The sequence below is a fragment of the Salvelinus alpinus genome, chromosome 9, assembly GCF_045679555.1.
Source record: "Salvelinus alpinus chromosome 9, SLU_Salpinus.1, whole genome shotgun sequence".
NCBI lineage: Eukaryota > Metazoa > Chordata > Actinopteri > Salmoniformes > Salmonidae > Salvelinus > Salvelinus alpinus.
The window spans coordinates 17,915,359-17,933,507 of NC_092094.1; the positions used below are offsets into that span (position 1 = coordinate 17,915,359).

The 18,149-nt window shown below is 41.1% G+C and overlaps 1 protein-coding gene across 2 annotated transcripts in view; it reads right to left on the minus strand.

Moving 5' to 3' along the window:
• far1 (fatty acyl CoA reductase 1) overlaps nt 1–18,149 on the minus strand; it is a 57,037-nt gene that overhangs the window by 10,411 nt on the left and 28,477 nt on the right. For both annotated transcript variants that reach the window (XM_071416261.1, XM_071416260.1), the window contains 6 exons: nt 11,421–11,600; nt 10,616–10,793; nt 10,464–10,508; nt 9,856–9,983; nt 9,664–9,731; nt 8,566–8,737 (listed from right to left, as the gene is read on the minus strand). In XM_071416261.1, the coding sequence (XP_071272362.1) occupies nt 8,566–8,737; nt 9,664–9,731; nt 9,856–9,983; nt 10,464–10,508; nt 10,616–10,793; nt 11,421–11,600 (771 nt within the window). The remainder of the gene's footprint in view (nt 1–8,565; nt 8,738–9,663; nt 9,732–9,855; nt 9,984–10,463; nt 10,509–10,615; nt 10,794–11,420; nt 11,601–18,149) is intronic.

The following is an 18,149-nucleotide window of genomic DNA, read 5'->3' on the forward strand; positions in this document are numbered from 1 at the left end:
AGGAGGTGTGATGGTGTGGGGGTGCTTTGCTGGTTATCTTCTTATGGCTAGGGGTTCCGCTTGACAACATTCCACTGAAAAGGCAGAGCGCGAAATTCAAAAATATTTTTTTGAAATATGTAACTTTCATACATTCACAAGTGCAATACACCAAATTAAAGCTTAACTTCTTGTTAATCTACCCATTGTGTCCGATTTCAAAAAGGCTATACAGCGAAAGCACACCATATGATTATGTTAGGTCAGAGGCTAGTCACAAAAACACACAGCCATTTTCCAGCCAAAGAGAGGAGTCACAAAAAGCAGAAATAGAGATAAAATGAATCACTAACCTTTGATTATCTTCATCAGATGGCACTCATAGGACTTCATGTTACACAATACACGTATGTTTTGTTCGATAAAGTTCATGTTTATATCCAAAAATCTCAGTTTACATTGGCGCTTTATGGTCAGTAATGTGATTTGAAAACATCCGGCGAATTTTCAGAGAGGCACATCAATTTACAAAAATACTCATAATAAACTTTGATAAAAGATACAAGTATTATGCACAGAATTATAGATATACTTCTCCTTAATGCAACCGCTGTGTCAGATTTCAAAAAAGCTTTACGGAAAAAGCAAACCATGCAATAATCTGAGTACGGCGCTCAGACACAAAAACAAGCCATGCAGATACCCGCCATGTTGTGGAGTCAGTAAAAGTCAGAAATAGCGTTATAAATATTCACTTACCTTTGATGATCTTCATCAGAATGCACTCCCAGGATTCCCAGTTCCAAAATAAATGTTTGTTTTGTTCGATAAAGTCCATCATTTATGTCCAAATACCTCCTTTGTTAGCGCGTATGGTTAACAAAGCCAAACTCACGAGGCGCGCGCAAATCCAGTCGAAAGTTCAGACGAAAAGTTCAAAAAGTTATATTACAGTTCGTAGAAACATGTCAAACGATGTATAGAATCAATCTTTAGGATGTTTTTAACATAAATCTTCAATAATGTTCCAACCGGAGAATTCCTTTGTGTTTAGAATTGCAATGGAACGCAGGTCGCTCTCACGCGTGATCAGCTCATGCCACTCTGGCAGACCTCTGGTTGAATCAGCTCTCATTCACCCCCACTTCACAGTAGAAGCCTCAAGCAAGGTTCTAAAGACTGTTGACATCTAGTGGAAGCCTTAGGAAGTGCAACATGACCCCAAAGACACTGTATATTCGATAGGCAATGAGTTGAAAAACTAACTATTTCCCACTTCCTGGTTGGATTTTTCTCAGGTTTTCGCCTGCCATATGAGTTCTATTATACTCACAGACATCATTCAAACAGTTTTAGGAACTTCAGAGTGTTTTCTATCCAATACTACTAATAATATGCATATATTAGCTTCTGGGCCTGAGTAGCAGGAAGTTTACTCTGGGCACGCTTTTCATCCGAACGTGAAAATGCTGCCCCCTATCCCAAACAGGATTTATACTGTCAGTGATTTATTTAGAATTCAAGGCACATTTAACCAGCATGGCCACCCCAGCATTCTGCAGCGATACGCCATCCCATCTGGTTTGCGCTTAGTGGGACTATCATTTGTTTTTCAACAGAACAATGACCCAACACACACCTCTAGGCTGTGTAAGGGCTATTTGACCAAGAAGGAGAGTGATGGAGTGCTGCATCAGATGACCTGCCCTCCACAATCACCTGACCTCAACCCAATTGAGATTGTTTGGGATGAGTTGGTTCGCAGAGTAAAGGAAAAGCAGCCAAAAAGTGCTCAGCGTATGTGGGAACTCCTTCAAAACGGTTGGTTACGACAGGATTCCATATGTGTTATTTCATAGTTTAGATGTCTTCACTATTATTCTACAATGTAGAACATTGTAAAAATAAAGAAAAATCCCTGAATGAGTAGGTGTCTCCAAGACTTTGACTGAAACTGGACACAAAGTACCCCTTGACTGTTTCCACATTTTGTTGTGTTACAAATTGGGATTCAAATGGATTTAAATGGTCTTTTGCTAGACAGCCATTTTCAGGTCTTGCCCTAGATCGTTAAGCCGATTTAATTCAAAACTCTAACTAGGACACTCAGGAACATTCAATGTCGTCTTGGTAAGCAACGCATTGTATATTTGGCCTTGTGTTTTACGTTATTGTCCTGCTGAAAGGAGAATGTGTCTCCCAGTGTCTGTTGGAAAGCAGGTTTTTCTCTAGGAATTTGCCTGTGCTTAGCTCTATTCAGTTTATTTTTATCCAAAAAAAAATCTCCCTAGTCCTTGCCGATGACGAGGATACCCATAACATGATGCAGTCACCACCATGCTAGAAAATAGGAAGAGTGGCACTCAGTGATGTGTTGTGTTTGCCCCAAACATAATTCAGAACAAAAAGTTAATTTCTTTGCCATATGTTTTTCATTATTACTTTAGTGCCTTATTGCAAACAGCATGCATGTTTTGGAATATTTTTTATTCTATACAGACGTCCTTCTTTTCACTCTGTCAATTAGGTTATTATTGTGGAGTAACTACAATGTTGTTGATCCATCCTCAGTTCTCCTATCACAGCCATTAAACTCGAACTGTTTTTAAAGTCACCATGGGCCTCATGGTAAAATCTGTGTGCAGTTTCCTTTCTCTCCGGCAACTGAGTAAAGGATGCCTGTATCTTTGTAGTGACTGGGTGTGTTGATACACCATCAAAAGCACAATGAATAACTTCACCCTGCTCAAAGGGGTATTCAGTGTCTGCTTTTATTTTATTTGTTTTATTTTTACCCATCTACCAATAGGTGCCCTTCTTATCCAGGCATTGGTAAACCTCCCTGGCCTTTGTGGTTAAATATGTGTTTCAAACGCACTACTCGACTGAGGGACCTTACAGATAATTGTGTGTGTGGGGTACAGAGATGAGGTATCATAAAAAATGTCATGTTAACCACTATTATTGAGTCCATGCAACTTAAGCAAATTATTACTCCGGAGCTTATTTAGGCTTGCCATTACTCTCTTGACGCTAGGGGTCATATTTTTTTTTATAAAAAAATAATAATAACGTTCCCAAGGTAAACAGACTATTTCTCAGGTCCAGATCGTAGAATATGCATATAATTTACAGATTAGGATAGAAAACACTCTAAAGTTTCCAAAACGGTCAAAATATTGTCTGTGAGTATAACAAAACTGATTCTGCAGGCGAAAACCTGAGGAAATCTAACCCGGAAGCGATTTTTTTTAAATCATAATTTTCATCTGTGTTTCCTGGCCCATCTTTCTTCCATTTAAAGGGGTATCAACCAGATTCATTTCCCAATGGCTTCCTCAGGCTGTGACCCAGCTTTAGACATAGTTTCAGGCTTTTATTTTGAAAAATGAGCAAGATTTTTCAAAACTAGTCAGGTGTCCTCTGATTAGTTCCTGCGCGCGAGAGGGGTAGCTCTCCATTTTCTTTCTCTCTTTTATTGAATAGGTTACGGTCCGGTTGAAATATTATCGATTATGTTTGTTAAAAACAACCTGAGGACTGATTCGTAGAAACATTTGACATGTTTCTACGAACATTACGGATACTTTTTGGAATTTTCGTCGAACGGAACGAGGCTTTGGTTTTCTGAACATAACGCGCAACCCAAATGGCGTTTTTTTGTTATAAAAGTAATATTTATCGAACAAAAATAACATTTGTTGTGTAACTGGGAGTCTCGTGAGTGCAAACATCAGAAGATTATCAAAGGTAAGCGATTAATTTTATTGCTTTTCTGACTTTCGTGACCATGCTAATTTGGGGCTAGCTGTTGTAGCATTGATTCATACACTCACAAAAGCTTGGATTGCTTTCGCTGCAAAGCATATTTTCAAAATCTGACACGATAGGTGGATTAACAACAAGCTAAGCTGTGTTTTGGTATATTTCACTTGTGATTGCATGATTTAAAAAAAAAATTGTAATATTTTGCGCCCTGCAATTCAGCGGTTGTTTAGGAAAATGATCCCGCTAAAGGGATCCGTAGCGCAGAGAAGTTAAGGGGTTGAATACCTATTGAATCAAGACATTTCAGTTATTTGTAAAAAATGTAATGTAATACATTTTAAATTTAGGCTGTACCAACAAAATGTGGAAAAAGTAAAGGGATGTGAATACTTTCTGAAGGTATTGTATGAGATTGGAATAATACTGTGAAATGTAAAAAATTATGATAACGCCTATTTTGTGTAGGAGCAGTTTTGAAAAGACCGCCTGAAATGTCTGCCTGTTCTGGTGGGATGGAGTTTTGGCCTGCCTGATGAAATCACCAAGCAGTAAATTAGTTAATAGACCAATAAGAAAGAGTTCCAAACCTCTCTGCAATAACAGGTAGTTTTCTCCTCCCCACTCTGACCACCCCCAAGCAGTTCTAGCTAAATTATTGCTTGAGAAATTGCTTTTTGCTAAGGGAGTAAATGTTATTTATAACTATTTATAAAATTTTACCCCTCAAATGAAAATGGATGGCCCTCCCTTCAGTAAAATATATTTGACCAAGAGTAGGGGTGGAAATATCTCCTTTATAGTAAAAGCATTGCATGAATCTATCATCATACTTGTATTTTATAAACATTTCATGCAATTCTATGTAATTCTACATATCAGAATATTTTTTATAGCACACAAATTACTGAAGTTACATGCTAAGAATGAACAGAAAGAGGCCTGTGTTCACCTTATCATATTTATACAATGCCAAATCAGTGTGTCTTGTTTGCAAAGAAACTGTCCCTGTTTGCAAATAATTAAAATCGAGACGTCATTAGGAATCTGAGCGTGGTACTTTCGAAAGTTAGGCCTACCTTGCCACCAGAGACAGGGTATGTCTACCGACGCAGAAAAATGGAAGCTTTAACTGCTGGCTACTCTTCTTCCGTGGCTTAACCCAACGAGAGAATGTCACAAGTGTTTCCCTAAAATCTGTCTGGTATTAAACATCTTCTATTGTATAGCTTAATCAATTGATAGTGACAGAATTAGACTACTTCCCAAGCAAAGTCAGCCTCTGAATGTCAAAGGAAACAATGATATCCCTGTATGCAGAGGGTCACATCTTTCCTAGGTATTTTAAAGCTTGTTTATAGCATAAAACATCGACCAAAGCACTGTTATAGATCACTTTAAATAATTGGATCGGTTTCATTTTCTTCAAAATCTTAAGCTAACAAGGGTGTGTGCTTTTTGCCATTTTCTTTAATAAAAGATAGGCCTATGGCATACTCTCATACCACCTCAATTCGAGTTAACTTAACAGCCCTTCACTGACACTGAGGTAGGCTATTTAAAGAGTGCATGGTGGGTGGAGGAATTCACCGACAAATCTATGGATATAGCAGCTTATAGCCTAATTTCGTCTGTCAAACAGGTAGACCTACCCCTTATTTCTTAAATAGGAAGAAATAGGCTCTAACACAATGCCCTCGTTAGTAAAGTCTAATTAAAAGGAGACTGTTTAAATTAATTATGCTTACTGGAATTTGCCTACTTTCAGCACCATGAGCTGTCCATTTCAGATCGACTGTGCCGTGGCAGCTGCTTCAAGTATCAGCACCAAAATGTAAGTTACCTGAATCTGTCTTATTATGAGTTCAGTAACTCTTTATAAATACATTAATGGGCAATAAACATAGTTTTACATCAAATCAATTATAGTAGTAGCAAGCTATCAAATTTGACCTCCGGTCCCCCTTCTCATCTTCACGCTCTCCTTCACAAACTGAGTAGAACATAGGCTAGGCTTAATCATAAATGATTTTCGGAAGTAACTTTTGACTCTCCTCCTGAACTGCCACCGTAGCCCTACACAGCACAGCCATTGGTTAAGCAGTACACAAAAAGGTTTTTGATCAGTAAGAGCAGAGCAGACTGGGGCTCAGGGTTGGAATATCCATTGCAGTGTATAGTGTAGAGAATCATTGTACCATCTAAACCACTGTGAAATATATTTTCCATAAACCAAAATATTGTATTTTCAGCTGTTTGAAGCTGGTGTACAAAACCGAAAGTAAGGTTCAAAAATTTAACTTAAACACAGGAATGATAGAAATAGTGCACATAGAACAGAACTAAAGCTTCTTAGACTTGCTTTCAATGAAAATGACAGATCTATAACCCAAATGTCTATGTGAATTTGGTCAGATTGCCCAAAAAGATACATATTGCAGCTTTAAAGCTGTGAAAGTGTTCAGGGGTCAGATGTTTGAAAATCTGAAGCAATGACATACCCTTCAGTTTTATTCTGTTATCGATTTGTACAAATTGGCTCAATGTCACCTTTTCCTTGTACAAAAAGATCAATAAGTAATTTATCCCTTGTTCCATTTCGGCCATTGTCTGTTTAACAGTTAGCTGGAGTTAGTTTCAATTTCAGTCAAGGGGAGGATTTAGTATTTTTTAAAATAATAATCTCGTCCAGGGGAGGGTCATGTAAGTTATGAAATTTCAACATTTCTCAGTGTTTTAGAATTGGTAGTTTGAGGCTATATCGATGTGTGCCCGATGCCGCCCCTCATCTCTGATTCTCCACTGGGTGCGCAATATCATTTGCGCCTATAGGCTATTTAGTGTGTAATGCAGCCTAGTTTTATTTACACCTTCCCAGCAGCTATCTTAGAAATATAACTTTGCTCTGTGCTTCTCCGAGCATGCATTTCGTAACCAATAGGCTATGGATCAGTTGATTGAGGCAACTTGCTTGTTTTGTTACAAACTGAAATTAGGCAAACTATTGTTAGCAACCAGGTAATGGCGGAGCGATTTCTGCATAGTGCATCTTTAAATAAAGAACGGCATGAATCCAGCACAATCTATAATATATTACTGATAAGAGTCTAAGCATACTAGTATTATAGGCAAATTTCAACTAATGCCTACCAGTCTCAATTGGGATGAGTATTGTTGGCTTGACACATGTTAAACACAGAACAGTAAGAATGGAGGGCTTGTCCAATCCTGGAAGGTATCTGAGCATGTCTGACTGACAGAAGCTTAACTTGATTGCACTAATTACATTGTCGTCATTAAGAAAGCATCTACTAATTGAAGTGTAAAGTACCATGAACAAACTTGCTTCAGAGGATTCATGGCCATGCCAAATTGCATCAAAAGCAAACATGCTTGTAGTCAGAGCTCAGAGTCCCTCCATGATACATTGTGAACAAAGAGGAAGGTGACAACATACATGGTGAACCATTTAAAAAGTAAAACCTTGACGTATTACCTTTTCCAGTAAGGTAACATCACCCTTAGAATGTGTTGTATACTAAACCAAATGAATTTCAGACAGACAAATCATTTTCTAATTGAGAAGTGTTACCAAATGTTTGTCATTGCTGAAATGTTTCTGGTTTACGATCAACTTGTGGGGATCAATACTGTAAGCGTCAGGTACCAAACACTTGGTTAGACTGAACCATGGCCTTGGTGCTAAATGAAACAATAGGTGGGGATTGTGAGTAAGTCTATCCAATGACACACTGATAAATGTACAGTGTTTCCATTGGCTTGTGAGATCGTAAATTACTGCCAGCGCATTACATTTGTCCCACAATGTGCTTCATTAAGCCCAGGAATAGGGCTACCAAGAATAGAAGTGTTGATGGGCCAATGAATAAAGGACAGGTGTTTGGTACCTGGTATTAATCAAAACTAGTTCCCTGGTGCCTCTCAATTTTAGAGATAAGCTTGGAGAGTGGAGGAGGACGAGGATGAGCAGATCACTCCCAGGTTACTTCAAAAGACTTAATGGCACGGCTCAGAAAAACAAAAAGGTCACAACAAAAGGGGTGGGGGGTTAATTCCACAAAGCAAAAGCGACTGGATAAATTCCACATCTGAGCAGAGCCATATGGTTCAACTGAATAAAAAATCACAAATGCAGTACCAGGCAAAAAGGGTCAAACAAAAACTGTGACAAAAATAAATTACAAAAATAAAACGTTCCTGATGCATGCTTTAGACAGGAACCCATGCTTGTCATGATGACACGGTAGCCTGTCAGCAGCCAGCCAAGTCCGATGACAAAGTTGAGCAAACGTTCGGGCGTTGCTTCCACCCCACCAACCATGCCACACGACCAGCACCCAGTGGTGGAGGGGAGAGAGGGGTTAAGAGGGCACTGTAGTAGACCTTACCGGGGATTCTGACCCGTGGCCCTGAGATACCCGTCATACAGCAGGGCCGGAATAGTGTGACTCACTGTGGTCCAGTACTGATTGGTAAAGAGATTGGACCGCAGGTTAACATTTGGGCACCTGAAAGCCTGCTCTAAGGGGTTGGTCTTGAAGGTCATGTTTATACAGTACTCTGCAGAGAGAATACGACATCACAGGAGGAAGGAAATTCAATGCCAGGACACGTTGAGGTAACTGAGGGCTAAGAGTGCAGAACCCAGCTCTAAAAAGGTATGTGGATGGCTTATGCACCCTTACCCCCCCAAGACATTGGACAGAAGCATGACATCGCTGGAACAGGTTCAGTACATTGGGCTACACTGAGCGAGAATGCAGAGGGAGATGGAGTGTGACCGAGCGGGGTTTCATTTACCTGGGCTCTTTTCCTGTCATCCTGAGGCAGAGATCATAAAGGAAGGCTGGTGCATTGTGGCTTACAGCGATCCAGTACTGATTGATAAGGTGATTGGTTGTGAGATTTACATTGGGCCGTCTGAAGGCCTGCTCGAGGGGGTTCCTCTTGAAAGTGGATATAACATGGTACTCTAAGAGACAAAAGGTAGGGGGTTCAACAGGGGTAATGTTGGCACAACCACTCATTTCTCCAAAGTGGAAAGAAAGAGTTAAGCAGCAAGCGGCAACAGATGTTTGGTTTAGACAAAATACCTTTGAAGTGCTTTTAACAATTATTATTTTTAACAGTACAAGTTATTGAAGGAGACTAGGGGTATTACAAAACAACGGAGCAAATATAGACTTCACAGTAAGCCTAATGAATGCAGAAATGCAATGTTAACAACAAAGTGATGTCACCAGAAATATTTTAAAAGCATAAAAAATCTATGGTAAATGAGTAACAAATATATTGACATTTACAACAAACCCAACAGGTTAACAGCTTAAAGGGAACTATACAACTGCCACTATGAAAATGTCACCCATCTTTAATGCACTAAACAAATATTGTACTAAGACTGGAACAGTTTTTCATTTTTATTCAAGAATACCAGTCATGTTATATAGTTTACCTATTGCCTTTAAGCCTGCCACAATGTTGATCTTTCTCAGATGGCTAGCATTCAGAGACTATGTACACAGGATCCCATGTGGCTCAGTTGGTAGAACATGGCGCTTGAAACGCCAGGGTTGTGGGTTCGATTACTATGCGGGACCAGTATATGAAAATGTACGCACTCACTATTTACTGTAAGTCGCTCTGGATAAGAGTGTGTGCTAAATGACTAAACTGTACACTGTACACAAATCCAGGAGAGGTCATTTACAGGGAGGTGACTAACACTCCAATGAGGGTGTGAGTAAACCAAAACCTTCTCACATTCACTACAGTGATAAGAGTGGGCCCTCAAAGAGTATGACTGATAATCATTATTTATCATTCTGCTTTGTTGGAGCATCCGAGAACAAATCCAGTCAGAGTGTATTTGGATAAGATATGAGGAGCGTTTCATACCAACTTCACCCCAGTGGAACGGGTTGATGCTGCCTGTCGTGCAATTGTACACCAATATGCTCTTAGGCCTGCGGGGATAAAGGGAAACAAAATAGAATGTCTGCCATAGAAACCTGAAATAATATTTGCATTTCACAATCACATTATTCATTCAGCTCTACAGATGACAGCTGCAGTGTGTGTGAGACTGACCTGGTGTGTCTCTGGGAGCCTGAGTACCAGGCAGCAGCCAGTGTGGTATTGATGACCACGTCCACAGGCACCAGGTCAGCCACTGCGTTGTTGGATGCTCTCATGGTGCGCAGGATCCCCTTTCCTGCCTATACAGGGCAGAGAGGTGCTAGGTTCATTACCAGGTGATGGGAATGTGGTTTCTCAGGTTATAAATCAGCAGCCACACCTTTGAAATGGTCATGATCGCATTATTGCGATCTGAGCGTTTTACATATTGCACCCCAGTATCTCTACTTGCACATTAATCTTCTGCACATCTACCATTCCAGTGTTTAATTGCTATATTGTAATTACTTCACCACCATGGCCTATTTATTGCCTTACCTCCCTTATCCTACCTCATTTGCACACACTGTATATAGACTTTTTCTACTGTATTATTGACTGTATGTTTGTTTATTCCATATGTAACTCTGTGTTGTTGTGTGTCGAACTGCTTTGCTTAATCTTGGCCAGGTCGCAGTTGTAAATGAGAACTTGTTCTCAACTAGCCTACCTGGTTAAATAAAGGTGAAAAAAAAAATATATATATATATATATTGAGAACATATTTTTAAGGTACTTACTGCAATGAATATTCCACTAGGTCCATTGAAATTATCAATCCAGCCCTAAGAGTGAAAAACCATGTTATGAACAGTATACAGAATTGACCATGGTCAGCTACAGTATAGCTACCGCTTAGAAGACAGCTGGCTCAGTACATGTGAAGACTCACTGGGAACGGTTCTTTCCAACTGGCCCCTACTATAGAAGGCCTGATTATAGCCACGTTGAGGTTTCCACACTCCTGCTGGACCAGGTACTCAGCCATGGCCTTGGTGTAGGTGTACGTGTTGGGCCTTTTTCCAATCAGCCCTGGGGTCATCGCTGAGACCAGCTTCTCATCCATCCATCTAACCAACATGAAAACACATTGAAGACAGAGCCACAATAAAAAGGTCCATTATCTGCCATATTGCTCAAATACAAAATATATATTCCCAAGACCACAAACCAAATAAGTCTCCGAAATTCCCTTTCCCCACACACATACATGTATGTCTCTGAAGAAATTAGCAAATGCCTACTGTAATACTTAGGGATGGAAACATTCCTACATGAACAGAACAGTGACTTTCACACAACTGGTGACCGTGTTGTGCATGTGTGTCCTGTTGCACCACCTGCAAGAGCAGTCAGAGGCCCCACCTAACATTTAGAGTAAAGCAAATGTCATTTAACAGTTCCAATTGCCCTACCACAAATGAGTGAGTGCCACTCAATCAGTAACCAAACTCCATGAAGTTTAAATCAGAGGCCGTCCCTGATTTGGCACAGTTTCAGTCCATGCAGTGAGATATTGATAGACCCTCAAGTGATAGCTACCAAGCTTATTCATTAGCCACTACTAACTAATCCACAGGATGCAAAGCATCTACTTATCTATGATTTCCATTTCATCTCAGTCAAACATGCCAAGCTGTAAATTACTATAATCTCTTGGCTTCCGTTTCTAACAATCGGCAAAGAACTTTACTCACTCTAGGCTGTCGATGAGCTTCTTGTAGTCAACAGGAGGTGGGTAAACCACTTCCTCAATGAGTGTCCGGTCACAGTTGGCGTAGGCTGTGGACACGTGGAGGAACACCTCCAAGTGCTTCATTTTGTGGGCAAGAGCCACCATCTTCTGGGTGGCTAGAACATTCAGTAGCATAGCATCTCTGAAAGAAGGAGAACAAAGAAAATGTCACAAAACATCATTACAGAAATGCTACTAATATATACACAGCCAAAAGTTGACACACTTTTGACTGTTTCTTTAATTTGACTATGTTTCTTTAATTTGACTATTTTCTACATTGTAGAATAATAGTGAAGACATCAAAACTATAAAATAACTATGACATTTTTATTTTTGTATTTTATTTAACCTTTATTTAACTAGGCAAGTCAGTTAAGAACAAATTCTTATTTACAATGACAGCCTACCGGGGAACAGTGTCTTGTTCAGCTCTGGGATTCGATCCAGCAACCTTTCGGTTACTGGCCCAATGCTCTAACCACTAGGCTACCTGCCACCCCAATCATGTAGTAACCAAAAAAGTGTGAAACAAATCAAAATATATTTTATATTTGAGATCCTTCAAAGTAGCCACCCTTTGCCTTGACAGGTTTGCAAACTCTTGGCATTCTCTCAACCAGCTTCACCTGGAATGCTTTTCCAACAGTCTTGATGGTTCCCACATATGCTGATCCCTTGTTGGCTGCTTTTCCTTCACTCTGCGGTCCAACTCATCCCAAACCATCTCAATTGGGTTGAGGTCGGGTGACTGCGGAGGCCAGGTCATCTGATGCAGCACTCATCACTCTCCTTCTTGGTCATATAGCCCTTACACAGTCTGGAGGTGTGTGTTGGGTCATTGTCCTGTTGAAATACAAATGACAGTCCCACTAAGTGCAAACCAGATGGGATGGCGTATAGCTGCAGAATGCTGTGGTAGCCTTGCTGGTTAAGTGTGCCTTGAATTCTAAATAAATCACTGACAATGGCACCAGCAAAGCATCCCCACACCTCCTCCTCCATGCTTCACGGTGGGAACCCCACATGGGGAGATCATCTGTTCACCTAATCTGCGTCTCACAAAGACACAGCGGTTGGAACCAAAAATCTCAAATTTGGACTCATCAGACGAAAGGACAGATTTCCACCAGTCTAATGTCCATTGCTCGTGTTTCTTGGCCCAAGCAAGTCTCTTCTTATTATTGGTGTCCTTTAGTAGAGGTTTCTTTGCAACCATGAAGGCCTGATTCACGCAGTCTCCTCTGAACAGCTGATGTTGAGATGTGTCTGTTACTTGAACTCTGTGAAGCATTTATTTGGGCTGCAATCTGAGGTGCAGTTAACTCCAATTAACTTATCCTCTGCAGCAGAGGTAACTCTCGGTCTTCCTTTCCTGTGGCGTTCCTCATGAGCCAGTTTTATCATAGCGGTTGATGGTTTTTGCGACTGCACTTGAATAAACTTTAAAAGTTCTTGACATTTTCCGTATTGACTGACCTTCATGTCTTAAAGTAATGATGGACAGTCATTTCTCTTCGCTTATTTGAGGTGTACTTGCCATAATATATAGTGTGCATTCAGAAAGTATTCAGATCCCTTGACTTATTCCACATTTTGCTATGTTACAGCCTTATTCCAAAAGTGATTAAATAGTTGTTTCCCTTCATCAATCTACACACAATACCCCATAATGACAAAGCAAAAACAGTTTTGTAGAAATGTTAGCAAATAAACTGAAATATGACATTTACATAAGTATTCAGAGCCTTTACTCAGTACTTTGTTGAAGCACCTTTGGCAGCGATTACAGCCTTGAGTCTTCTTGAGTATGATGCTACAAGCTTGGCATACCTGTATTTGGGGAGATTCTCCCATTCTTCTCTGCAGATCCTCTCAAGCTCTGTCAGGTTGGATGGGGACTGTTGCTGCACTGCTTTTTCAGGTCTCTCCAGAGATGTTAGATTGGGTTCAAGTCCCCGCACACTGACTCTGTACCGGTGCCCCCGTATATAGCCTCATTATTGTTATTCTTATTGTGTTACTTGTTATTATTACTTTTTATTTTAGTCTACTTGGTAAATATATTCTTAACTCTTCTTGAACTGCACTGTTGGTTAAGGGCTTGTAAGTAAGCATTTCACGGTAAAGTCTAAACTTGTTGTATTCGGTGCATGTGACAAATAAAGTTTGATTTGAAGTTCGGGCTCTGGCTGGGCCACTCAGACATTCAGAGACTTGTCCCGAAGCCATTCCTGTGTTGTCTTGGCTGTGTGCTTAGTGTCGTTGTCCTGTTGGAAGGTGAACCTTCACCCCAGTCTGAGGTCCTGAGTGCTCCGGAGCAGGTTTTCATCAAGGATCTCTGTACTTTGCTCCGTTCATCTGTCCCTCGATCCTGACAAGTCTCCCTGTCCCTTTCGCTGAAAAACATCCCCACAGCATGATGATGCCACCACCATGCTGCACTGTAGGGATGGTGCCAGGTTTCCTCCAGATGTGACACTTGGCATTCAGGCCAAAGAGTTCAATGTTCGGTTCATCATACCAGAGAATCTTGTTTTCCCTGGTCTGAGTCTTTTGGTGCCTTTTGGCAAACTCCAAACGGGCTGTCATGTGCCTTTTGCTGAGGAGTGGATTCCGTCTGGCCACTCTACCATAAAGGCCTGATTGGTGGAGTGCTGCAGAGATGGTTGTCCTTCTGGAAGCGTTTCCCATCTCCACAGAGGAACTCAGGAGCTCTGTCAGAGTGACCATCGGGTTCTTGGTCACCTCCCTGACCAATGCCCTTCTCCCACAATTGCTCAGTTTGGCCGGGCGGCCAGCTCTAGGAAGGGTTTTGGTGGTTCCAAACTTCTTCCATTTAAATTAGGATTACCACTTTATTTTAAGATTGTGAAATGTCAGAATAATAGTAAAGAGAATGATTTATTTCAGCTTTTATTTCTTTCATCACATCCCCAGTGGGTCAGAAGTTTACATACACTTAATTAGTATTTGGTAGCATTGCCTTTGAATTGTTTAACATGGGTCAAACGTTTCGGGTAGCCTTCCACAAGCTTCCCACAATAAGTTGGGTGAATTCTGGCCCATTTCTCCTGACAGAGCTGGTGTAACTTAGTCAGGTTTGTAGGCCTCCTTGCTCGCACACGCTTTTTCAGTTCTGCCCACACATTTTCTATAGGATTGAGGTCAGAGCTTTGTGATGGCCACTCCAATACCTTGACTTTGTCCTTAAACCATTTTGCCACAACTTTAGAAATATGCTTGGGGTCATTGTCCATTTGGAAGACCGATTTGCAACCAAGCTTTAACTTCCTGACTGATGTCTTGAGATGTTGCTTCAATATATCCACATAATTTTCCTTGCGCATGATTCCATCTATTTTGTGAAGTGCACCAGTCCCTCCTGCAGCAAAGCACCCCCACAACATCATGACGCCATCCCCGTTCTTCACGGTTGGGATGGTGTTCTTCGGCTTGCAAGCCTCCCCCTTTTTCTTTCAAACATGACGATGGTCATTAGGGCCAAACAGTTCTATTTTTGTTTCATCAGACCAGAGGACATTTCTCCAAAAAGTATGATCTTTGTCCCCATGTGCAGTTGCAAACTGTAGTCTGACTTTTTTATGGTGGCTTTGGAGCAGTGGCTTCTTCTTTGCTGAGTGGCCTTTCAGGTTATGTCGATATAGGACTCGTTTTACCGTGGATATTGATACTTTTGTACCCGTTTCCTCCAGCATCTTCACAAGGTCCTTTGCTGTTGTTCTGGGATTGATTTGCACCTTTCACACCAAAGTACGTTCATCTCTAGGAGACAGAACACGTCTCCTTCCTGAGCGGTATGACAGCTGCGTGGTCCCATGGTGTTTATACTTGCGTACTATTGTTTGTACAGATGAACGTGGTACCTTCAGGCGTTTGGAAACTGCTCCCAAGGATGAACCAGACTTGTGGAGGTCTACATTTTTTTCTGAGGTCATGGCTGATTTCTTTTGATTTTCCCATGATGTCTAGCACAGAGGCACTGAGTTTGAAGGTAGGCCTTGAAATACATCCACAGGTAAACCTCCAATTGACTCAAATTATGTTAATTAGCCTATCAGAAGCTTCTAAAGCCATGACATCATTTTCTGGAATTTTTCAAGCTGTTTAAAGGCACAGTCAACCTAGTGTATGTAAACTTCTGACCCAATGGAATTGTGATAGTGAATTATAAGTTAAATAATCTGTCTGTAAACAATTGTTGGAAAAATGTATTGTGTCATGCACAAAGTAGATGTCCTAACCGACTTGACAAAACTATAGTTTGTTAACAAGAAATTTGTGGAGTGGTTGAAAAACAAGTTAATGTCTCCAACCTAAGTGTATGTAAACTTCCGACTTCAACTGTATATATATATATATATACAGTGGGGAGAACAAGTATTTGATACACTGACAATTTTGCAGGTTTTCCTACTTACAAAGCATGTAGAGGTCTGTAATCTTTATCATAGGTACACTTCAACTGTGAGAGACGGAATCTAAAACAAAAATCCAGAAAATCACATTGTATGATTTTTAAGTAATTAATTTGCATTTTATTGCATGACATAAGTATTTGATACATCAGAAAAGCAGAACTGAATATTTGGTACAGAAACCTTAGTTTGCAATTACAGAGATCATACGTTTCCTGTAGTTCTTGACCAGGTTTGCACACACTGCAGCAGGGATTTTGGCCCACTCCTCCATACAGACCTTCTCCAGATCCTTCAGGTTTCGGGGCTGTCGCTGGGCAATACGGACTTTCGGCTCCCTCCAAAGATTTTCTATTGGGTTCAGTTCTGGAGACTGGCTAGGCCACTCCAGGACCTTGAGATGCTTCTTACGGAGCCACTCCTTAGTTGCCCTGGCTGTGTGTTTCGGGTCGTTGTCATGCTGGAAGACCCAGCCACGACCCATCTTCAATGCTCTTACTGAGGGAAGGAGGTTGTTGGCCAAGATTTCGCGATACATGGCCCCATCCATCCTCCCCTCAATACGGTGCAGTCGTCCTGTCCCCTTTGCAGAAAAGCATCCCCAAAGAATGATGTTTCCACCTCCATGCTTCACGGTTGGGATGGTGTTCTTGGGGTTGTACTCATCCTTCTATTCCTCCAAACACGGCGAGTGGAGTTTAGAGCAAAAAGCTCTATTTTTGTCTCATCAGACCACATGACCTTCTCCCATTCCTCCTCTGGATCATCCAGATGGTCATTGGCAAACTTCAGACGGGCCTGGACATGCGCTGGCTTGAGCAGGGGGACCTTGCGTGCGCTGCAGGATTTTAATCCATGACGGCGTAGTGTGTTACTAATGGTTTTCTTTGAGACTGTGGTCCCAGCTCTCTTCAGGTCATTGACCAGGTCCTGCCGTGTAGTTCTGGGCTGATCCCTCACATTCCTCATGATCATTGATGCCCCACGAGGTGAGATCTTGCATGGAGCCCCAGACCGAGGGTGATTGACCGTCATCTTGAACTTCTTCCATTTTCTAATAATTGTGCCAACAGTTGTTGCCTTCTCACCAAGCTGCTTGGCTATTGTCCTGTAGCCCATCCCAGCCTTGTACAGGTCTACAATTTATCCCTGATGTCCTTACACAGCTCTCTGGTCTTGGCCATTGTGGAGAGGTTGGAGTCTGTTTGATTGAGTGTGTGGACAGGTGTCTTTTATACAGGTAACGAGTTCAAACAGGTGCAGTTAATACAGGTAATGAGTGGAGAACAGGAGGGCTTCTTAAAGAAAAACTAACAGGTCTGTGAGAGCCGGAATTCTTACTGGTTGGTAGGTGATCAAATACTTATGTCATGCAATAAAATGCAAATTAATTACTTAAAAATCATACAATGTGATTTTCTGGATTTTTGTTTTAGATTCCGTCTCTCACAGTTGAAGTGTACCTATGATAAAAATGACAGACCTCTACATGCTTTGTAAGTAGGAAAACCTGCAAAATCGGCAGTGTATCAAATACTTGTTCTCCCCACTGTATATATATATACAGTGGGGAGAACAAGTATTTGATACACTGACAATTTTGCAGGTTTTCCTACTTACAAAGCATGTAGAGGTCTGTCATTTGTATCATAGGTACACTTCAACTGTGAGAGAAGGACAAACAAAAATCCAGAAAATCACATTGTATGATTTTTAATTAATTAATTTGCATTTTATTGCATGACATAAGTATTTGATACATCAGAAAAGCAGAACTGAATATTTGGTACAGAAACCTTAGTTTGCAATTACAGAGATCATACGTTTCCTGTAGTTCTTGACCAGGTTTGCACACACTGCAGCAGGGATTTTGGCCCACTCCTCCATACAGACCTTCTCCAGATCCTTCAGGTTTCGGGGCTGTCGCTGGGCAATACGGACTTTCGGCTCCCTCCAAAGATTTTCTATTGGGTTCAGGTCTGGAGACTGGCTAGGCCACTCCAGGACCTTGAGATGCTTCTTACGGAGCCACTCCTTAGTTGCCCTGGCTGTGTGTTTCGGGTCGTTGTCATGCTGGAAGACCCAGCCACGACCCATCTTCAATGCTCTTACTGAGGGAAGGAGGTTGTTGGTCAAGATCTCGCGATACATGGCCCCATCCATCCTCCCTTCAATACGGTGCAGTCGTCCTGTCCCCTTTGCAGAAAAGCATCCCCAAAGAATGATGTTTCCACCTCCATGCTTCACGGTTG